Genomic DNA, 24,097 nt, shown 5'->3' with positions numbered 1-24,097 from the left:
TGTTACTTTTTTTTTTTTTCAAAAGCGGTTGTTGTTACTTGTTAGTGATTAAAAACTATTTCTATATGTAAAAAAAAAAAATATTAAATAAAAATAAATAAATAAGAAAAAAAGAAGCTGGCTGAAAAGGTAATCTCTCTATCCTACATTTGAAAATTCATTTCCAGATTTACCTATGATGGACCTACAATACTCTACTTTTTATAACTTTTACGCGTACGAAAATGAAAGATATCTACCTTTTAAGACGTTTCTTGTTGTCTGAGATTTTAATATCCTTATAATTATGAATTTACTAGTGATGGATGTCCTATATATTCAAGTGAGGAAGTAAGAGTAAAACTAATGAGAGTCTTGGGATGTCCTATTTACACTTCAACTTTGCCCTCCCCTCCTTTGTAGGTAGGGAAGGGCAAAAAGGACGAGGTAACATAGTCTATTGATGTTCATATTAAAATTATCTATGCCTATACACTATAACTAATCCCTTACTAAACAAAGCTTTTACATTCCTCATATCAATCTCTAAAACCAAAACTTTTACCAAGTTTAACCACACAAGTTGCAGTTTTCAATTACACGGACATCATCACTGATGGTGCACATTATACTAGACACACTTTTCTGATGATACAATAAATTTGGTAGTATTCATTACGTTGTCAAATGAATCCTAGTTTTGGAGAGAGATGAATTCTTAGAGTGAACTCTCTACCCCTTTCTAGGGCATGGTTCACTTGTGCTTGCAAATGTCCAATGATTAGGTGCTTCTTAAGATCATCCTATATGAAAGTACTATGATATCCCAATCTAAATTTAGTAAGCCCCCTAAGCTGTAAGCTGTTTCAAGACTCATTGGACAATGAGTTCAATATGAATATAATGGGTTTACGTTCCAAAAATTTGCATTGTTGAATTGAATGAATATAATAATAAAAAAATACCTATTGAAAGCCTAACTTGTGGTTTTTCTATAAATTAATAAGATAACAAATATTTTATTGAACCAAACAACACTAAGTAACAAATATTTCAGATTAAGAATCATATTTAGGCGAAGATCCATTGGATGGAAAAATCTAATTCAATTAAATGTAATCAACATTCAAGTCGGGCGTGGCCTTAGTGCAAAATCTAATGCCCAGACTCACACAAAGTGTAGGGCTTGTTAGGCTAAAATGGATTTTTTGGGATTTTTTCGAGCTGGTTTTGGGATTTTAACTAAAATATATATTTTTAGGGTTTTTTTTTTTTTTTTTTTGTCCCGAAGGCCATTGTTAATTAACTTTCAGGTATAGTCTATTAAAACACCTACCTCGAATCCTCGATACCCATCATGAATCCCACTTAAAAGACTGATTTATGAGATTTGAACACATGACTACTTCATCAAGTGAACTCTTATACCATAATCATGTTAAATGACTAATTCAACCAAAAGTTTAACCTAATAGTCGTAGCTCGGGATCAATTTATATACTCAAGTACTCTACCAACTTATACGAACTGAAATTATTATACACCATATTAATTTTACCGAACTGAAATTATTTATACCGAACACTTGGTATTATAGAATCAAATTCTCCAATTGAAATGACAATTTTACCCTCAAAACCAAGAAAATTTCAAGTATTGCTTTGCTTGTCCCTATTCCCTACTTTTCTCCATCCTCCTCTCTCTCTCTCACTCTCTTCTCTTCTCCCCTTTTCTCACCCTCAGTAGGGTTGCAGCAGATAAACGCCACCTCTCTCTTTCTCTCTCCTCCATTTCTCTCTCTTCCGCAGCCATTAAAACTCCTTCAAGCTTTTCTTCGAATCCACCACTGTTTCTCATCACCTTCATCGTCTCTCTCACCTCGGAAAATCGCAGCCGAAAATGGGCGCTTCACTTCCTCCTAAGGAAGCCAATCTCTTCAAGCTCATCGTTGTATGTCTTCGCTATTTCTTTCTTCTTTTTGCTCAACTCTTTTCATTAATCGAGGTTCAATTGTTTTGTTGTTGATTTATTTGCGTCATTGAATATTCTGCGCCACACCTTAAACCCTAGATTAGTATTCAATTGTTTGGAATATTTATGGCTTAAATTTAGGATTTTTTTTGTTGTTTTTTTCTTATTGATTTTGATGCTTTGTGCTTGATTTTTGTTAAATTTAATTATTGGGGTTTTAGCTTGATGTTGTTCTTTGTTGACTACTGGTTTAATTACTCAGATAATCACATTTGTTGTTCTAGCTATTAATTAATGTTAGCAATACGAATGCCGGTTGTTTTTTAACAATGGGAAACAGATGATAATGTAGAATTTTGTTTCATCATAGTGGTGTCAGTGGTCCAATGACACACTGCTGGAATTGGTGAATTGATCAATTGGAATTAACCATCCTTATGCTGATTGTTATTCTCGAGCTTTATAAAGTAGAACTTGTTTTTTCTGCGAATTTTCCGTCGTTAATTCTTCACAGTTAAGAATTACAAGCATTGTCTTGTTTACTGTAATAGGAGATAAAGAGTAAGACTTGTCATGTATTCCTTCCCTTGTGATGTAGCTTGGCAGACTAGGGGGCATTGGGTTTATTATGTGTATATGTAGTCAGTAGTTTTAACATTTGAGGCTCAACCTTTTTAGCTCTTGAGTTTCTGTTTGTTTATAAATTTTGGAAGGTCTTAAATACAGTATTGTGACTGCTTATGGATTTATAATCATAATTTATTTTCTGCTCAATTTTTTGCCCAGAAATCCTATGAAACAAAGCAGTATAAGAAGGGATTGAAGGCAGCGGATGCCATTCTGAAAAAGTTTCCGGACCATGGAGGTATGTAAAAATCTTATGTCATATAAGTTTCTGACTCTGGTAAAGTGAATCTTCCATGTATATATAATATTATTAAATTAGCAAATTCAGCTGACAGTGAGTCATTAGTTAGGTGCTTTGATTTTGATATATTGTTGTGATCGCTTGTTTGAAGTTCTATTGTCGAGGGGCTCTTCTACCACATTTTTCCCTTCAAAACTGGGTTAGACTGTTGAAACTTGAAAGTTCATGATTCTGTTCAACCTGAGACATCAATTTATTATGTTTCAAGGAAACTAAGAAAACCCAAATCATTTGTGAAGTTGTTATACTCTAACTTTAAAGATTGCGAGGACTCCTGGGAATTGTTCCACTAATGATTTTTCTTTCCTTCAGAGTACACTCCTTGATCCAAAGTTGGCATCTTTGTTTTGAAAAACTATAAAGCTTCCGTCTTTTGCATCAAATTTTAGATGGCAGCTTGTGTGGGTTTTATAACATCAGGTTCATAGGTAGTTATCCACTTATCCCCTTTCTTGCATGCCATCCAAGGCAGGCTTGCATCTCATGTTGCTGCAGTGTGATCAATGAACATGAGGCTGTGCCGCCGTGGTATTAATTATTCATGGTGATCATCGATCACGTCTTCCTCCCCAAAAAAATTCTTTAGCTTTTAATTCAAGTTACTTCTTCCGAGCTTGTGAGAAAACTTGATTTTTTGTTTTTCCTTTTTGGTGATAATCTTTGTGTATGCATATGATACTTTCACCTGTTGCTCTTACCTTTTTTACTTGAGTAATAGCCTTCCCAATCACTCAAAAGTCTTTTTTTTTTTTTTTTTTTTTTTTTTTTTTTTTTTTTCTTTTTTTCCCTAAAAGATGCTATTCACAACTCTTTCCTGGTAGATCAAGCAGTTCACTGCCAATACACTGAAATGTGGGTGTTTGTATGTGAATGGGCTATGTTTATGTGTGGGGAGTTGCTTTTTTTTTTTTTTTTTCCCTTTTTTATTGGTATGATAAATTCTAAATAAATGTGTTCTGTAATTTAGTTTCAAGACTGTAGGTCCTAATGGCAAACTTATGGTCTATCTTTGAATGGTTAACAGAGACTCTGTCCATGAAAGGGCTAACTCTGAATTGCATGGACCGTAAAGCAGAAGCTTATGAACTTGTTAGACTTGGATTAAAGGTTAGCATGTGTGTTCTTAGTTTTCCTTTAGTGGATTTTATGGTTTGGTCTTGTTTTCATTGGGTAAGATTGTAATTTTAATGCATCTCTTGGTGCAGAATGATCTCAAAAGTCATGTTTGTTGGCATGTGTATGGCCTTCTGTATCGCTCAGACAGGGAATACAGGGAGGCTATTAAATGTTACAGAAATGCCCTGAGGATTGATCCTGATAACATTGAGATTTTGCGGGATTTATCTCTCTTGCAGGTGATATACTGTTTACTGTTTTCCTTTTCTTTAGAATTCTTACGACTTGGCCACTCTCTTGGAAGTATTATGGGTCAGTTTAATGTATCCTAAGAGCAATGATCTGTTATTTAGGTTTTGTGGTATGTATATGTAAGACATGGAACTAAAGAATCCTTCAGTAACCTCTTCTTAATACTTATGAGTATAGCCAAATTGTTAAAATCGATAAGAATAAAAGTCTTTACTCATTAGTCACATTGAGTATATATGTATCTCTTTCTCTCTTTTTCTTCTGTAAAATTGTAAGGCATTCCTTGCTGATTTTCCTGCAGGCTCAAATGCGTGACTTGACAGGATTTGTGGAAACAAGGCAGCGGCTTTTGAGCTTGAAACCCAATCATCGCATGAATTGGATTGGCTTTGCAGTTGCACACCACTTAAACTCAAAGTATATATGTTTTCTCTTCTTAAGTTGGTTTTCCATCTGGTTAATATCTGTGAAAAAAATTGTGCCCTTTTGATGTAGTTTGGGATGGTATTTGTAACTGAGGGATTATAGGACTATTCCATCGTTTGAATATTTTCTTAACATCTTCTATTAAGGAGAATGCTGCTGGATTATTTTAAATTTTTTTTGCAAGTGTAATTAGACCATGAGGAGATAATTTTTTTGTCTGTTGTGCCTTAGGCGATTTTTTGATTTGTTCCATAACTCACTTTCTTGATTTTCTCAATATTTGGGTTGTTGATTGTCTGGACTCTGGAGTCCAATTAGAAACTGGTTCTTAACCTGGCATTTTAGCCCTGCACTTTGTAGTTGAGATAAATTTTATCTTGAATTTCTCAATATTTTAAAATTCCTTGTGGACATGTGCAAGTATGATCTTTTGTGTGTACCCACTTGCTAGTTTCCTTTGGTTGGTACTTTTTTATTTTACTTTACTTATTTTATTTTAATTTTATGAGGTGAGCCGGTGCATCAGTGCATGAAAGGTATACCTAGTAAATTTTACGCATTTTGCATAGTTAAACTCCTTGCCAATTACTTATCTCGTCTGCAAGAGGTTGGTGGAGATAAATGAATTATAAGGTATAAATTAAAGGTGACCAAGAAGTTTTTTCATTCTTCAGATTTCCCATGTTGAGAAAGCCAGGTAGTTTTAGCTTGATTAAGTATGAGGTTTGCAAATTTAGGGTCTTTGTAGTTGGAGGAAACTGATTTGTACAAGCGCTGGACTCTATTAATCCAAGATGATTCTGTTCTCTCTGATTTAGATTATTGCTATAAAAAGCTCATATGGCCCTAGGTGGTTTAAAATTGGCCCTGTAAGTCAAAGATATTTCTCCACTTCCCATGGATTGAGTGCTAGCGTGTAATGTTTGCTTGGATTACCTTTTCTGATGAGTGATGTTGCTTATTGTTTTGAGTTGGTGCACCGATTGAAGTCGACAATGTTTTGTATATGGTCCACATACTTGCGATGCGCTTCTGGCAAGACATTTAGGTGATACCTAGTGACATGGTTTCTTTGGAAGGTCCAAACAAAGCTCAATGTAGTCGAGGGTGCATTTATTGTGTTAGGGCATACTGATTGTTCATATGCAAGATGCTTAAATTGTCTACTGATGTTAAACCTTCATCTGGTGGCTTAGGCATTCAGCAGCAATTCAATTGTCAATGAAGGGCATGAAGGTTCCAAGTAAAATAACATGCGGGACTAATGGGCCCTTATAATAGTTACCTGTTTGACAGGATCAAATATTAGATGAATTTACTAGGATGTAGGACTGCGAAATAGGACCAATTGTTAGTGTGTTTTGTACTTTTGTATCAGATGGAAGTTTCTTTGTTTCGGTGAATTGTTCACTGATTGACTTGGTTAATATTACTGATAATCATTTAAACGTCTCCTTGTCTTGCACATTTCATTCTGTTTGTGCATCTGTAAGAAAATATTATAATGTACTTGTATAATCCAATAATGTGATTTATTGGAAGTTCTTGAAACTTGAATATCTGCATTTTTCTAAATCTTACTCTTCAATTTTGGATTGTAGTGCATCAAAAGCAATTGAAATTCTAGAGGCATATGAAGGAACACTGGAGGATGATTATCCACCAGATAATGAACGATGTGAGCATAGTGAAATGCTGCTGTATAAGGTACCTGACTATGTCATACAAAAGACATGCTTGGCACCTAAATGTTAACAGTATATTTTTTTGTTTGGGTCGGGTGGGTGGGGGGGGGGGATGTGTGTGTTTCCAAGTGAGGCGTCCCTTGCAATGTATTATTTATTTATTTATTTATTTATTTTAATAACCAATGATAAATGCTTTTCTTACTTGCTGAAAAAGTACTTGGCAGCTCTTTAAGCAAACTTTTGATTTACCTACGTTCCAGTACTTGTGTCATACCCTTGTTGGACATGAGTGTTATCTTTATAAAAAAACAAAGAGTAGAAACCAAGGACGTGTGCTTGTTAGGCACTGTTGTGGAGTCCACTTTTGAGGAGTGTGAATACAACCTAAAAACTAGGCGTGTCCAACTGTTGCTATGAACTCTGATAGTCTGTGCAAATGTTAACATGAATGCAGTCCCAATTATTGATTTTTCTTCTGTTCTAATTTTATATGTCATTTAGATACTTGTGTTTTCTTTGAGCTCTTATGTATCCTTAAAATATTCTTCCCCTGTTTCATCTTTTTTGCAACCTGTAGAGATTACGCTTCCCAACGCACACTTTAACTATTAATATCTTTAATATATGTCTGAGTAAAAATATTAAAAAGTGATATATTAAAAGTATAATTTGAGACGAATCTCACAATATCCTACGTGACTATGTTAGGGTTGTGTGAATAGTGTATCTAAATGTAGCGATTTATGTGGAATGGTGCAAGTATAACGTTTTGTGGTGTTGATGTTCTTATTTGTTGTTATGACAGTTTGAAGATTTTGGTCTTGTTAGAATGTTAGATTAGAAGCTTATTGTCCATTTATTTATGGTGAACTGAGCTATTAATATAATCCCAAACTTTAGGTTCACTTGATTCTTTTTTATCTATGCTTTCTCTTAATTCTAGTAGAAGAATTCCTATGTGTTTTATAATTTAATCTATCCAATGTTTGGACTTCAATTTAAAATAGTAGCTGAATTAAGTTATTAAGGACTACTCTCTCGTTTCTAATTTTCTTCTTGTTTTGATTTTTTTTTTTGAGAGAATCACCATCGAAGCAAGATTATTTAGAAATTGAGGGAGTAGATGGAGTATACGTAACATATGGAACACATAAACTATTTCTACACTCCATGATTCACCTGTAGTTCAATTTCCAATAACAGAGTTCATTTGCTGGCTTGCTCTTGTGCTATCTGCCTTTAGTTTTATGTTCTTGTTTTTGTTAAGCAATGACATTAATCAAATTTGTAATTTCATTTCTTTAGGTGTCTCTGTTGGAAGATTGTGGATCCTTGGAAAGAGCTCATGAAGAACTACAGCGGAAGGAAATCAAAATCGTGAGATGATAATATGACTTTTGTCCTGGTATAGTTTCTATGTGTTGATCTATAATCTTGATTTTTTCTTTGTTGGCTTGGATATAGGTTGATAGATTATCTTACAAAGAGCAGGAAACTTCTCTTCTGCTGAAACTTAATCGTCTGGAAGAAGCTGCGAAACTATACAGAATGCTGCTCTCCATGAATCCTGACAATTATAGGTTTTTTTTGCTATTTCATGTCTTTTGTTTATTAGCGAAACATAACTTGTTTTTAAAACACATGCAGACTTGTATAGGAATCTGCATGCTAGTTTTCTGTATGAATAATCATATTTAATTGTTTGTAGTTGTGGAAAAATGCTCGCTCAATTGTTCAAAGTGAGATGTGAAACATTTTCTGCCAATATCCAGAACCTTATAATATCTTGTGATTGTATCTCTATTATGCTGCCAAATGGGGTTTGCTAGGAAGGTGGATTGAGGCTAATTCATCTTTCTTTCTCTCTTTTGGTCTAGATACTATGAAGGTTTGCAAAGATGCCTTGGACTATATTCAGAAAAAGGACAGTACACTTCTGAAGAGATAGAGAAACTCGATGCTTTGTATAAATCACTGCAGCAAGAATATAAATGGTCATCTGCCGCTAAGGTTAGGAATTTATAATTATTAATTTCTTCAAATATTTGATTACCTCTTTCTCTATTCAGAAAAATATAACGTTCTTGAGTTACATTCTCATTTCATAAGCCTTTTATTTTGATTTAATTGGATGGATTCTTATTTGTTATTCTTTATTTATTTTTATTCCTCAGAGTTTAGCATGCTCCTCCCTCGGGCCTCCCCAATTTTGTTTTTGCGAAGCTTATTTTCTTGTTTTACTGGTTTTATTTTCTACCAGCGGATTCCACTTGATTTCCTGCAAGGGGAAAAGTTTCAAGAAGCTGCAGACAACTATATCCAGCCTTTGCTTACCAAGGTATTCTGAATTTTGCTACCTCTATTTATCTGGTTGTAATTTCAACATATTAATCCATGCTTGTTATTTGATGCTTGCAGGGTGTTCCTTCTTTGTTTTCAGATCTGTCTCCTCTGTATGATCAACCTGGAAAGGTCAGTATACATTTTAAAGTGATGTGAAATTGGACAGATGTGAATGTGTCTGACATTGTTGCAGTTCTCCTATGTATTTTAATTTTTAGCTTTGTACATTTTGGCTTTCACACTTGTCATGTCGTCAGACAAAATTTTGACTATTAATGTTATTAATTGCCTATCAGTAAAACACGTGTTGTTATATACTACTTGAATATATACATAGAGATCAACCCAATAACCTTTTACATAAAAATAATGATTTTTTATTTTTTTAATTTTTCATTTGTTTAAGTATAATTTGTTGTTAAAAAAATATGGTTGAAACTAACTTAAGAATAGTTTCAAAATGTTGACATAATGAAATGCATTATTTTCTTGTGATCTATTTCTCCTTCCACCCTTTTCTTTTGTTATATGGAGGACAGTCAGGGACATGGTCAGATTGTTTAATGTTCTTATATATCATCCTGCCTTTTTCTCTACTTATCAGGTAGACATTCTTGAAAAGTTGGTATTGGACTTGGAGGGTTCACTCAGGAAAACAGGAGGTTATCCTGGAAGGTATGTTGACTTCTATATGCCTCTTGTTATAGAGCACTTCTGAAAGTTCTGATATGCTCTCATGGTAGGTGCTTTTTTTTATAAGTAGCAAACAAGAGTTTGTATTGTAATAATCTGCTCTGTAGTTGTACCTTGGGTTGGATAAAGAGGCATGTCATATACTACCTCCGTTACATATTAGTTGCAACTTTTTCCATTTAGGGGTGCTACCTATTAGTTGCAACTTTCTATTTCTTTCTTTTTTTGGTAAAATTTTTCATATAAAATTACTACTTTACCCTTACTAAAAAAATCATAATCTCAATTACCTATTATAATCTGATCACCTTAACCATTAACCCAAAGTCATTAAATTAATGATTCTCAACAAATTAATTATTCCCCAACCAACTTCATTCACCCTTCAAAAAAAAATGGAACCAACTTCATTTAATGAATCAAACCAATTCATTGCTATTTTCCAGATTTGGTGAAATTTCAATACCGTAGTTCTTCTGGGTTCTTCTTCTTCCATGAGTGGTTCTTCTTCTTCCAAGAGTTTCTCTTTCCTTCCTCCATGAATTTCACTCTCCTACCTCAATCTAACATCTAACCCACGAATTCCTTACAATTGCACTTTGATCTAACCCACGAAATTCATCACAATTGTTCTCAAACCCACGAAATCCTCACAAAACCCACGAGTTCGTCACGAATTTCCTCACAATCGCTCTCAAACCCACGAAATCCTCACAAAACCCACAAGTTCGTCACGAAATCTTCTCAAAACCTCAAAAATTCCTCAGATCTACACTTAAATATGGTTTCTGGGTGATTTCTGGGTTGTTTAATGTGCGTGTGGGTGGTTTCTAGGTTGTTAGAAGTTGCGAGTGGGTGGTTTCTGGGTGGTTCCGGCTGAGAGGAGGTGTTTTCAGGCTGTTGGGCAACGATGGCGGGGTGGCTGCTGTTGGGCGACGGTTGCGGGGTGGCTGTTGTTGGTGGTGGTGGTTAATTTTTTAATTACCTTCACTTTCTCTCTCCTATCCTTAATTATCTGTTTGATTCATTAATCAGCTATTATGAAATTTTGTCTTAAAATCCGTGTCAAGGTGAAAGTCGCAACTAATATGTAACGGAGGTAGTAATTTATTTCATTTTATTTTGGCATGTTGTTGTTTGCTCTAGCCAAAATGTTTTTTTTTGGTCAACCCCTGGGCAGCATTGTATTTCATAACATTAATGGTTGTGTCTTGTGTGTGTTGATTTTTCTGCTTATCTTTCTGAGAAACTTGATTATTGTATCTGTATTTCTGAAAATTTGACTGCTAAGCTTCTGTAATTTACAGAACCGAAAAAGAGCCTCCTTCTACCTTCATGTGGACTTTGTTCTTGGTGGCACAGGTATGCTTTTCTGACATTTTTGAATGTGTAGTTACTACAGTTTACAATGAGTTATCCCTATTACACTTTCTGAAAGTCCATTTGCTCTTTTTCACCTGTTGCTTTTACAGCATTACGATAGACGTAGTCAATACAGCACCGCTCTTGAAAAAATTGATGAAGCGATAAATCACACCCCTACAGTGATTGATCTTTACTCTGTTAAGGTTCGTTCATATCTCCCGCAGCCTTTTTAAGATTTCTTGAGCTTGCCTTTTGTAGTCCTGTTCTCGTATGTATCACATTCTCATTATGTGATCAATGACTCGTGTTTGTTAAATTGAGAAGTGTACTGCCTTCATCTTTATTCTCCGAACTTTGTACAATTATATGCTACCTTGCTTATACTGTATGCTATGTTTCCACAGAGCCGAATCTTGAAGCATGCTGGTGACTTGAAGGCAGCTGCTGCTTTAGCAGATGAAGCCCGATGCATGGATCTTGCTGATCGCTATGTAAACAGTGAATGTGTCAAGCGTATGCTGCAAGCTGATCAGGTCTGCGCTTTTCTTTTTCGTTTTCTTCTTTTGCCGAACAATTTTTTGGACCTTTTGTGTTAGTTCCATTTCTTATATTTTCCATCTGTTGGACATATATATAGGTGACTTTAGCTGAGAAAACAGCTGTCTTGTTCACAAAAGATGGTGATCAGCATAATAATTTGTATGACATGCAGTGCATGTGGTACGTATTTGGTATTCAATGAATAATTCTCAATGCAATTTATATATATGAGAAAGATATTGATTGTGCTTTTGATCGTGTATGGAAGGTACGAGCTTGCATCTGGTGAGAGCTATTTCAGACAAGGTGATCTTGGACGTTCTTTAAAAAAATTTCTAGCCGTGGAGAAGCATTATGCTGATATAACTGAGGATCAATTTGATTTCCACTCTTACTGTCTAAGAAAAATGACTTTGAGAACGTATGTGGAAATGCTGAAGTTTCAGGACCGATTGCATTCACACTCGTATTTTCAAAAGGCTGCAGCTGGGGCAATCAGGTGATTCTCTCATCCCCCCTCCACCCCCCCTCTAAATGCCGTGGTTAAGTTTGTACTGAGATTGCTGTTCAGTGGTCTGACTGTCAAATCTTTTTTTTCGGTCACTGTCAGTTTACATTTCCTGAACGTGTGGAACAGATTTTATATGGATGTACACATATTTTATGGAACACAAAAAGTTGAAAACCAGTGCCCCCCCCTCCCCCCACCCCACGTGTGCGCTCGCCCACACACACAAACACCTTTTGGAGCCTTTGCTGAAAAGCATTTCGAGGTGATTTAGCTACGTACTAAATTGTGTTCTATATGGCAGCTACCTGGGTCAATAATTTATTTTACTGGGTAGGTGGATACCCTGCTATATCTCATATGTATTTTGACTTTTTTTGTCTATCATTAACATTGGGGATTTCTGTGTTTTTTTCCCCTTTGCCTACAATCTATGGCCAAAAGATTTTCAGCTCAGGTGCTCCTGCTAAGTATCAAATGTAATGCGTGTTCATGTTGTTCCGTTTCCAAATGTTTGTTTTTTGTGTACTATCAATCTTTTTGCTAGAGGGCTTGATACTCTTATAAATGATGGTATTGGAATGTATATTGATTAGTAAAAGATTTCATGCCTCTGCCCAATACAACAAAATTTGATACCTAACATGATTTTTCCATTACAAATCAAATACACCTATAAAGTGTTTTACTAAAATTCATGAAAAAATGAGAGATTTGGTGGTGGAAAATCATCTTGTATGCTGTCTTGTGAATTTGTCGTTACTGCATACAAAAGTTGATTTCTGAGAAGGCTGGAAAGGTTAGATCTTCAGATGTTCATTTGATATTAATTTTTTTGGTGCATGAATTAAACTCTGTTTCTGCAGTTCATTACTTTTCTTCAGCATAATGCCTATGCCCAATACAGCAAAATTTGATCCCTAACATGAATTTTCCATTGCAAATCAAATACACCTATAAAGTGTTTCTGAAATTCATGAAAAAAATGAGACATTTGGTGGTGGAAAATCATCTTGTATGTTGTCTTGTGAATTTGTCGTTGTTACTGCATACAAAAGTTGATTTCTGAGAAGGCTGGAAAGATTAGATCTTCAGATGTTCATTTGATATTAATTTTTTTGGTGCATGAATTATAACTCTGTTTCTGCAATTCATTACTTTTCTTCAGCATAATGCTCTATGCTAGTACATCAAAATGTATATTAGCTTCTCTATATGATTTGGCTTTGCAAGTTGATGCATAATCTAAATTTATGATGGTTGACCTTTTCAAGTTTTTTTATTACCCTTTTTTTTTTCTTTTCCTGTTTGTTTGTTTGGTGTTGACTATTTTTTGGTGGCTGCAGATGCTACATTAAGCTGTTTGATGCCCCCTCCAAGTCAGCAACTGAAGAAGATGAGGAGATGTCAAAATTGCTTCCTGCTCAGAAAAAGAAATTGCGGCAAAAGCAGAGAAAGGCTGAAGCCCGAGCTAAGAAAGTATGTGTCTTTTACTTAATGATGATTGTGGATCCTTCTTGTCCCTTGAATGCCAATCTAATTTCTGTCTAATTTCAGGAGGCGGAAAGTAAAAATGAGGAAGCAACTGCAAGCAATGTCTCGAAATCTGGAAAAAAACATGTTAAAGCAGTGGATCCTGATCCTCATGGAGAGAAACTTTTGCAGGTTTTGATAATTTTTAAAAATTGTTTTTGAGACTTTTTCTAAAAAACATGTTTCCTCCGTGTTAACATAGTTGACACATTGCTTTAGTCTTTAGGAATATTTGCCAATACATGACTTCAAACATTAATACCTTTAAATATTAATGAGAGTGAACAAAACCCCACATGGCTGCTGTTTTTTTTAAGTAACCAAGGAATTGTAGTTTTAAAATTTGTAAATCCTTTTAGTTAAAGTATAATTGCATAATTACTGTATAGTTGCATTGAAACAATTTATTCTTGTAGGTCGAGGACACAATGATGGAAGCTACAAAGTATCTGAAGCTGTTGCAGAAAAATTCAGCTGATTCTTTAGAAACGCACTTGCTTTCTTTTGAAGTAAATATGAGGAAGCAGAAGGTTTTACTTGCTTTGCAGGTAATTTGTCTGCATTTTGGATTTGAACACTTAAGTTTTACAACTCTTAACTGGAATAATCACTTTAGTTTGACACTATTATATTGCCATTTTGTTCAAATGTCATAACATTACCTTCGTTTGTTGGTTGGCAATTTGGCATTATAATATAATAAATGTTATTTTTTTTGCTCTTTGATTGATTTTTTATTTATTTTTGTTTTTTTTAAAGGCTGTAAAGAATTTGTTAAGGTTGGATGCTGAAAACCCAGATTCACATCGCTGTTTGGTATGCTCTTTTCTCTATTTCTTTTTGGCTGTTCCTTTCATTTTCCATAACTTGGTTTGCGTTGGTGGGTGTCTTCGTCCTTCTAATTATTACCGTATTGGTTGAGTGCTGAAGTTTTTTGCTTATTACAGATTAGATTTTTCAACAAGGTGAGCTCTATGCCTGCTCCTGCCTCTGATGCCGAGCGGCTTGTCTGGAATGTCTTAGAAGCAGAGCGTCAATCCATAAGGTTTCTAAATTGTTTGTATTGCCATGGATAAATTCTTTCAATTTATCCTTATTCATTCTAATTGCTTCATTGCTTTCTAATGCAGTCAAGTGCATGAGAAATCTCTGATGGATGCAAACATGTCGTTCTTGACGAAGCATAAAGGTGCTTCTGGAGATATTTGGCTCTTGCTCTCGTTTCCCGTGTTTTGGACCTTTTGGCAATATGTGCTGACATTTATTATTACTGCAGATTCCTTGATGCACAGAGCAGCAGTCGCAGAAATGCTTAATCTTTTGGAACCAAGTAAAAAGTCTGAGGCTGTTAAGTTGATTGAAGAGTCATCAGATGATGTGCTTTCGATGTAATGTGATCTCATTTGATATTGTAAATGTTGTTTTAAGTGCCAATATCATTCTCTCAATCTCAATTAACTCGCTCCATTTGAATTTTTAAAATTGAATTCATAAATTTTTCATTATATGTTTCCTCTCACTGCCAGATAGGGAAAAGCATTATCATATGTGATCTTGTTTTGTTTCGATTTAAATTTTTGATTACTAGTTTTATCTTTTTCATGTGTGTTAAGAGACCGTGAAGCAGATAACATAATTTGAAATGAAATGAGTACTGTTTTTGAACTTTGTAGGCTGATGTTGAAACTTAATATTTTTACAGAAATGGAGCTTTTGGCCGTGTTGGGCAGTGGAAGCTTAAGGACTGTATTGCCGTTCACAAGCTCTTGGAAAGTGTTTTGGTTGATAATGATGCTGCATCCAGTAAGTATTTTGTGGCCTTTCTAGTATTATTGCCTTTCTTGTCAAAGTTGTGCATCATATTTAGTCCTAGAATATTGACTGTATTGACAAATTTTTCATGAGCAGTTTTGTAAAGAATCTTAATGAATTTTGTCTACTGGAAATAGCTGTAAGCTCTGTAACGTCTGATTTGGGCAAAACTTTAACTTAAATGATTCAAGTTGGAAGTCCTCTTTCCCGGAAATAAAGGGGGAAAAATGAAGATGGTTTACAATGGCTTTAAGTCTGCAAGCTATAAGTTTGGTATATCCTTCTGATGTACTTGGGTTCAGGACCTTAGAAAAAATTATCTTACTTGAAAGTCAAAAGATGAAACATTGACATTATCTGCAATAATGAGCTGTTGGCAAAGTTTTTTTTTTTTTTTTTTTTTTTTTTTTTTTTTTTTTCAACTTCATAATGGTTCTGTCAAAACTTGGTTTTGCTTAAAAAACAGCGAAGGTTAATTATTGTTCTCATTAGTTGTCGTCTGTTGATACTTAGATAACCTTGGAGTCGTGCCTCATGTCTTGAATATACACTTTACTTGAATGCAGTGATATACAAAGTAGGTTTTTTTATCTTTATTGTTTCGAGTTGTTTGTCCATGGTCTTGTGCCTTATAATTGTGTCTCAGACACAAGACAACTTTTAGTTTATCTTCTTTTGGAATGGCTACTCTTCATCATGTGTTGTGCACTATATTGTAGTTGTAACTCCAGTTGATTCTGTTTCGGGTGTGGTTGGATATGTATTGTCAATAGTCACATTAATTTTTGTGCTGTTGATTCTGGTTCGGGTGTGGTTGGATATGTATTGTCAATAGTCACATTAATTTTTGTGCTGGGCAGGGTTGGAATGTTGTGGGTTTGGCACATGTGTACAGTTCTGGTTTGTGTAGAGATATTTGGATTATCAGTCAGTTTTTCCAGGCATACATATCTGTACCTATGTAATCTAATTTATCATCTCGTGAAATCTTGAGCTGTGATTTTTTGCCTTTTACGGGTTGCGATTTGAATGTGACTGATTGTTTTTGTTTCCTTGGTCAAATTTATTAATCTTCAATATGCTATCTAAATGTTGCAGGATGGAAGACACGATGTGCCGAATTTTTTCCTCATTCTGTGTATTTTGAAGGCTGCAAGAGCTCTGCTGTCTCGAATGCCTATCTAAACACCTCTTGCGAAAATTCTGAAAATGGGGCTGCAAATCATCTGGATACTGGCTCTGTCACAATAAATGGGAAATTGGAAGACCTGAAGATTTAACGAGCATGATAACACCCGTTTGCAGACTGATCTACGAGTAAATGAGATGCCTATTTAAACATGACTTGGGTCAGAATGTCGGGAGAGAAAAAGGGGGTCGTGTTCCCGTGGAGTCAAAGACAATCTATTCCTGCCTGATATGCATGTCTTAAGTTATTGAATCATCAGAAGAAGGTCTGGGCTCTCATGTGCAAGTCATGCACCACACGATTATCAATGTGCCTTGCAAATGTGTATAATTAGGTCCATTATGACTAGGATTTTTTCATTTTTTGCCCCTCAAGATGTGCTTTCAATGAGATCCTTGCTTTTGGGTTATGATGATTTCATACTCCACATTTGGAGTTTGATTCTTCTTTTCAAGGAACTCTGGAGGGTTACAGAAGTTTTTGGATTACAGGGTTCCTTTTTGTGATCATCAAAAAATAGATGGAGATGAACTACTCCGAATTGTTGTATTGTTTTTCAGATATTCTAAATTATCTTTTTTGTATAAACGGCTTAAACGCCAGTCCATGTGAAATTTTTTGGTCAATTCTATAATCTTAGTAGAATTCTTATTTAGGTATGTGCTTGTTTCTTGCCTTTTTCTATGGCGGTTGTTGCTCGCCTACTTGCTCTGTTTCACTATAATTGCAATAGACCAATAGTCCTATACTCGTATTTGTGGTGTTTCAAATTCACTCTCTTTTATTGGTATTCTGTAATTTCTTTCTTGTTTCAAGTGTGATGTGTGAACCTTGTCTTTACTTTTCATATACAAAATTTGTGGGTTTTTTTTTTCACATTTTTCAAAAGCTCAACCATTTTTTTTTTATTTATTTTTTTTTTTTTTATAACTAATACTTCGTATCAATTTGCAGTGAAATAGTAAAAGAAGATAATTTCTTGATGAGCTCCTTAAAGTCTTCTTTTGAGGTTAGTCTGTACAAAGTACATATTTATTTATATAATAAAAACATCGGAAATTACTTAATTAATACCAATTGGAAGTGTGTACATATATGTATATAAGCATATGCCAATAAATAATTAATTAGTTAACTAATGACAATTTGCAAAACAAAATATAAAGTCCGTGTGAACTAACTGATATCACTATATCAGAGATCAATTGAAAATGATAAACTATTTCAATACTGGTCAAGGTAGAGAAAATAAACAAACTTTATTTGTATTTTAATGCACATTTTATAACTTTTAGTCAGTGCTTTCATATCTTGCAAAAGTTTCAATCAATTTTCACACTAAGTAAATAAACTATTTCAACTTAACTTGGCACTAACATTCTAAAGGTTCTCCTTTCCTCGAATTCTCACAGAAAGTTTCTCTCTTTTGGCATAAATAATGACTAATAATCCAATTAGTCTACACATTATTGCATTACCCTAGTCAAGAGTCAAGAGTCAAGAGTCAACACCTGACATATTATTGTATCAATATTATACAATTACTTATCTTTTCTCCGCATTATATAGTTACCACCTTACCAAGCTAACTGTATCGGTGTATGTATATATAATCATATAATCACATACTGACCTGAAAGTCTGAAACCATATATCAGTCATGAATCTCATCTTCTTCATTGTTGTTTTCATGTTCTATTTCTGTTTACCAAACTCATGCCTTACTTCTGCCAATTCTTCAGTAGACCGTCTCGCCCTCTTAGCAATCAAGTCTCAAGTTACTAATGACCCTCAAGGTGTTCTGAATTCTTGGAACACCACCATTTCTATGTGTCAATGGCACGGTGTAACTTGTGATGCAACACCTTCACAACGAGTCGTTGGCTTACGACTTGTCTCCTATGGTTTAGTAGGAACCTTATCACCTTCTGTTGGAAACCTGAGTTTCCTTCAGAATCTGAGTCTGTCTAATAACAGTTTCCAAGGTCATATACCACCTCAAATTGGTAATCTTCTTAGTCTAAGGTCTCTAATTTTACAGAGGAACTCCTTCGAAGGAGAAGTTCCAGCCAATATATCTCAATGCTCCAAACTAGAGGGACTTAGTCTTGCAGGAAACCATTTAACAGGAAGCATTCCTCGTGAACTAGGCCGTCTGTCAAACTTGAATTACTTAATACTGCAGGAAAATCGATTCACAGGTGACCTCCTCAACACGGTTGTCACGAACATGACTTCCTTAAGCTATTTGTCTGCAGCTTTCAATTCTTTTGAAGGAAGCATCCCTGACAACATTGGAAGAGTTTTAACAAATTTAGTTTACATTAGTCTTGCACAAAATAAGATTTCAGGTACCATTCCTTCGTCATTTTACAACCTTTCATCTCTCTTTGTTGTTGATTTGGACCTTAATAGACTAGAAGGGACTCTTCCCTTCGATATTGGGTTTCGACTTCCTCAACTTGCATACTTCAAAATAAGTGGCAACTTTTTCCATGGTACTCTTCCTCTGTCTCTTTCTAACCTTACTCAGCTTCAGGTTCTAGCAGTTTATTCTAACAATTTCACAGGAAAATTCATGTTTAGTGCTCGAGACATGCCCGATCTTAGAAGGCTAGATATCTCTTTGAACTATTTGGGGACGGGAGAACCTGATGATCTGAGTTTTGTACAAACTCTTGTTAACTGTAGTCAGTTAAGTCTGTTAGAATGTGGTTCTAACAGATTTGGTGGCATTCTGCCGCGCTTTCTTGGTAATCTTTCAACAGAAATTTCTGTGATAGATTTTCAACAAAACAATCTAACTGGAAGCATTCCAACTGAACTGTTCAACCTCATTAACTTACAGAGACTACAATTGTCAGACAATGAACTAACAGGTCATCTTCCACTTGAGATTGAAAATTTTAGCAAGTTAGAACACTTTTCCTGCAGTAACAATCACCTCATTGGAGATATTCCTCATTCATTAGGAAATTTATCGCGGTTGAGTGAGTTATATATGGATAACAATAGCTTTGAGGGAACTATTCCCTCGAGTCTAGGAGAGTGCACAAATTTATTATACTTGATACTTTCAGAAAACAACCTCAGTGGACTAGTATCTCCTCATCTGTTCCATGCTTCAATGTTACTCGAACTTCATTTGGATCATAATCGTCTGCAAGGAGTCTTCCCTGGGGAGATTGGTCAGTTGAGGAATTTAGTGGTGTTAGACATAACAAGAAACGCATTCAAAGGAAAGGTTCCATCTAGCCTTGCTAGTTGCTTTGGCCTTCTTGAACTTCAAATGGGAGAAAACTTCTTTACTGGTTCAATTCCTCAATCTTTCAAGTCTTTAACTAGTATCAAGTACTTAAATTTATCTCATAACAGACTGTCAGGCCAAATTCCGGATTTCCTGTCTAATTTTTCTTTACAAGGATTAGATGTATCTTTTAATGATTTAGAGGGAGAGGTTCCGAGAACAGGGGTTTTCACAAATACAAGTGCCGCGACAACTTTGGGAAATAAAAAGCTTTGTGGAGGGATTCCTGAAATTCATTTGCCAAAATGTTTAACCAATGCTACCTTGGCAAGAGGCTCTAAAAGGAGGGGTAGACTGTCTGTTGCTGTGACCCTGACTATCGCGGTAGCTTCTTTAGTTGTTGGTGTGTCGATAATCTCAGCAATATATTTCCTGATGTGTATTAGGAATAAAAAGAGCAGGCTATCTCAGGGATCATTGTTGAATGTGAAGGAGCCTTTCTCAAAAGTATCTTATAATATGCTTCTGAAGGCAACTGACAGATTTTCGGAAGCAAACTTAATAGGTGCAGGCGGTTTTGGTTCTGTTTATAAAGGAGTCCTTGACCCAGAAAACAGCATGGTTGTAGCCATTAAGGTTATCAGCCTTGAACAGAAAGGCGCGAGAAAGAGTTTCATGGCAGAGTGTGAAGCATTGAAAAATATCCGTCATAGGAACCTACTTAAGATTGTCACTGCTTGCTCGAGTACAGACTTCCAAGGCAATGATTTTAAGGCATTAGTTTACGAGTTCATGCCAAATGGAAACCTTAAACAATGGATTCACATTGAACAGCATACGAAACCCCTTAGCCTCCTCCAAAGATTGAACATTGCCATCGATGTTGCTTGTGCACTGGATTATCTGCACAACAGTTGTGATACTCCTATAATTCATTGCGACTTAAAACCAAGCAACATTCTCCTTGACAGCGACATGGTTGCCCATGTCGGAGACTTTGGGTTAGCTACATTTCATTCGAATGTAAGCACATATAACAGCAGTTCAGTTGCAGTTAAAGGGACAATTGGATATGCTGCTCCAGGTAACTACACTACTTTGTTAAGGCCATTCTGTTCATTTTACGCGAAAAATGAGTTTTTGATATGCAAATCACTTCAGTTGAGTAAAAATCAGTAAAGGAAAACTTAAAAGCATTTTTCACAAGTTATTATTAGTATTTTTACTGATCTGACTTTTGAAACATTCTGTTTTGGATAGAGTACGGCCTAGGAAGCGTGGTATCAAAAGAAGGTGACATGTACAGCTATGGAATCGTGTTGATAGAGATGATGAGCAGTATATTTCCCACAAATAAGATGTTCGAGGGAGATTTAGACCTTCATAAGTATGCTAAATCAGCATTGTCTGACCAATTCACAGAGATTATCGACCCAAAGCTTTTTGATGATAATGTTGCAAGCAATGGAAGTCAATATGTAGCTTTGGCAAGAAAAGACTGTTATCTTAAGTGTGTATGGTCTCTCATTGACATCGGCGTGAAGTGTTCAGTAGAGTCACCTCAAGATCGAATGAGAATCGAGGATGCCTTTAGAGAGCTACAAGTAACACAGGAGATGTTCCTTAAAGAGCTAAGCGTCGTTGAAGCAATGCAGTTTTAAGGTTTCTAAGCTGCATTTGTTGAAATTTTAGGCTCTAAAACAGTCTGCAGGAATATGTGCTATGTAGCTGAAAGATATGAGGCTCTTACATACAAAAATAACAATGCTCAAAGTGTTCTTGTTCTCAATTATGAACTTTGTTACTAAACAATTTAAGGATGTTTTTGTGATATTTTCTAGTTTTTTAAGGCTAAATTTGATTTAAGATTGTCTTTTCAAGTTTTCTGAGATCAGAATTGACTCTTAGGGGGAAAAAACACCACATAGATCTTAAAAAAGATAGAGTCGTTCGTTATTATTATATTGTAGTTACCAATTTCTTGGTTTTAGTGTAATAATTAGTCAAATATATTATAAACATCATGATTTTGAAAACTGACAATAAAATCATTTTTTTCTGGACAAGAACTCTATTTTCCCATGGTTGCAAAAAACCATAAAAAAAAAAAAAGAAATGCATCATTCCACATTACTGTGAGTCAAATGTTTACAATAATTGACTTGGTTATCTAGAGAACTAAAGCAAAATGATTTCAACAAAATGGTCAATATTATTTTAAACAATTGAAAGTTGGCAACACAACAACGTTACAACGGCACAAAAATGTTCACAAATAACATCAACTGAGAGACATTTACAAGGTTGTCAAGATATAATACGAGTAACATTGAAGAGAAGTTAATATTTGAATTGAGTGCGTACAAAATTTGGTCCAAGGCGGAGATTGTTGGGTGTGACCCAACATTTCTAGGCCATTCATTGCCTGTTGGTGGAATGTATGTATGTACATGCATGGACTGTAAGTGGATTAATCAAGTAAAGTTAATTCTTGGTCATAATGCAAGACCATTCTAGAACATACTTGAAAGGAAATTGGAAGCCACTAAAAGTACCTAATGACTCTAGCAATTTCTAGAACAGTATAGTTACAAAAAATGTGAATGAAGTTTTAGAATTATCTAGCCAATTCTTTCCTCCACCGTCTTCAACTATAAAACCTATTGGTGTTTGGACATCATTGTAGGAACAATCCACCAACATCCTCCAATATCACCCATGACTCCAATATCTTATAGAGCAGTATAAATGTCTCTTCTATGTAATATTACAGCTTAGAAAAAATTATCATGGAAATCAAATAACTGATAATGTCATAAGATTTTTGTGATAATAACTCAACAGCTTTTAGATTAAAAGCCTAACAAAATTACATATTATCTGAATATACATGTAGCATATTGCATATTGCCTCAAATCACATAAATTTTATACTTTTGATACAAATAAAACAATTCTACATTAACTTTTGACATGTAAAATAACTTATGAAGAAAAGGAATCACATAAATTACTAAATGAGACAATGTACAGTTGGTAAAAGACATTATTCATGCCATCGATCTCTCTTTATTTTGTGCTGCATAATGTCGTTTAATTGTATACAACTAATTTACTGCATTCTAAACACGAACGTAAAAGTAATTTGCAAATGATGTGAGCATTTGTAGGGCTTGAGTGTTATTGACAAAGTTATACCTATTAATTAGGGGTGTTCAAAAATACCCGACCCGATAACCCGCTGACCCGACTTAATTTTACCGGGTATTTTTAATTTTTTTAAAAAAATAGCGGGTCGGGTCATGGACCGACTTTTATAAGTGGCGGGTACCCACTGACCCGTGTATGATTCGGACTTTTATTGGGTTAGGGTTTATATTTTTAACTTTCAATTCTCTCTCTTCATTCATAGCCGTCATCTCCCTATTTGGCTCTCTTTAATTTTGCATAGCCCCTCCATCTTTCCTCCCTATTTTTGCATCTTTACCCATTTTCTTACATGCATTCCCATCAATCCATCATTGAATGAAGTCCGAATTCGACTATCTATCTCGTGTCGCCTTACCCGCAATAGGTGTGGTGCAGTGCAGTGCTTACTTGCTCCTCGAGCCCACTTTGCTTTCACTGGTTATTAGATCTAAATGAAGGTTACAAGGTTGCCAGCCATATAAGTGGAGTATATTTGTTAGGTTAGGAATGAAATATGTTTACCCAATTTAATGTGGGTTTTGGTGTTTACAATTCAATCGTAAATCAATTTTTGTATTGTTTGGGTGAAGCTTTATTTTAATTAATTTGATACAGAGTACTAGTGAGGTTGAATTACAATCTTTTGATGGTTTGAGTTGGGTTTGTAACCTTTGTATAAATGAAGTTATACTGATGCTGTAGTTGTAATGTTATTTGATTTTTTTTTAATTTTTTTTTATATAATATATAATATAATTAAAAACCTTATAAACCGGGTACCCTATGACCCGACCCGGGAAATCCGGGTACCCGCTTTTCTCGGGTCGGGACATGGGTCGGTACTCTAACTACCCGAAATCTTTCGGGTACCCGAATTTGAACAACCCTACTATTAATAATACAAACAGTTGTATATCATTGAGGGAATTGAAAAAAAAAAATGTATATCATCTATTGACTTTAAACTAACCATCCCTTACCTTTCACCCTCAAAACGGCCAAAAATCGACCACGAAAGCCCTCGATTGGTCGATTTCGACCGCCGATTTCGCAAAACTGGGGAAATGGGTGTGGATTTCGCGGCAGATCGGGAATGAGGGTGGATTTCGCGGCGATTAGAGATGGTTTTTGCGGTGGTTTGGAGGGCTTAAGGTGGTTTTCGGGGAGGGAGAGGGGGCGAAGTGGTGGATCGGTGGTCAAAGGCGTTGGTTTCGTCGGATTTTGTTGAGGCAGTGGATGCCGGCGGCAATTGGCGGTTGAGGCCGGTGGTGCAGAGGTGGTGGGAGGGCAAGGTTAGGTTTTTTTTTAATATTTATTT

The 24,097-nt window shown here is 35.3% G+C and overlaps 2 protein-coding genes across 2 annotated transcripts; both read left to right on the top strand.

Moving 5' to 3' along the window:
* Nucleotides 1-1,655: 1,655 nt before the first annotated feature.
* On the top strand, nt 1,656-17,002 carry LOC110703323 (N-terminal acetyltransferase A complex auxiliary subunit NAA15-like). The gene is made up of 26 exons (XM_021881109.1): nt 1,656-1,929; nt 2,737-2,815; nt 3,903-3,985; nt 4,084-4,233; nt 4,548-4,663; nt 6,274-6,379; nt 7,666-7,737; nt 7,825-7,940; nt 8,238-8,370; nt 8,621-8,698; nt 8,779-8,832; nt 9,308-9,378; nt 10,704-10,758; nt 10,869-10,964; nt 11,166-11,294; nt 11,399-11,481; nt 11,570-11,800; nt 13,156-13,288; nt 13,367-13,474; nt 13,759-13,890; nt 14,102-14,158; nt 14,290-14,387; nt 14,473-14,531; nt 14,619-14,730; nt 15,045-15,145; nt 16,253-17,002. The coding sequence occupies exons 1-26, from the start codon at nt 1,879-1,881 to the stop codon at nt 16,432-16,434; spliced, it is 2,685 nt and encodes an 894-aa protein (XP_021736801.1). The 5' UTR covers nt 1,656-1,878; the 3' UTR covers nt 16,435-17,002.
* Nucleotides 17,003-17,944: 942 nt separating this feature from the next.
* On the top strand, nt 17,945-21,702 carry LOC110703322 (putative receptor-like protein kinase At3g47110). The gene is made up of 2 exons (XM_021881108.1): nt 17,945-20,674; nt 20,851-21,702. The coding sequence occupies exons 1-2, from the start codon at nt 18,004-18,006 to the stop codon at nt 21,249-21,251; spliced, it is 3,072 nt and encodes a 1,023-aa protein (XP_021736800.1). The 5' UTR covers nt 17,945-18,003; the 3' UTR covers nt 21,252-21,702.
* The last annotated feature ends 2,395 nt before the right edge of the window (nt 21,703-24,097 follow it).

The sequence above is a fragment of the Chenopodium quinoa genome, unplaced genomic scaffold (assembly GCF_001683475.1).
Source record: "Chenopodium quinoa cultivar QQ74 unplaced genomic scaffold, ASM168347v1, whole genome shotgun sequence".
NCBI classification, from domain to species: domain Eukaryota; kingdom Viridiplantae; phylum Streptophyta; class Magnoliopsida; order Caryophyllales; family Amaranthaceae; genus Chenopodium; species Chenopodium quinoa.
This window is presented reverse-complemented; position numbering and strand designations above follow the sequence as displayed.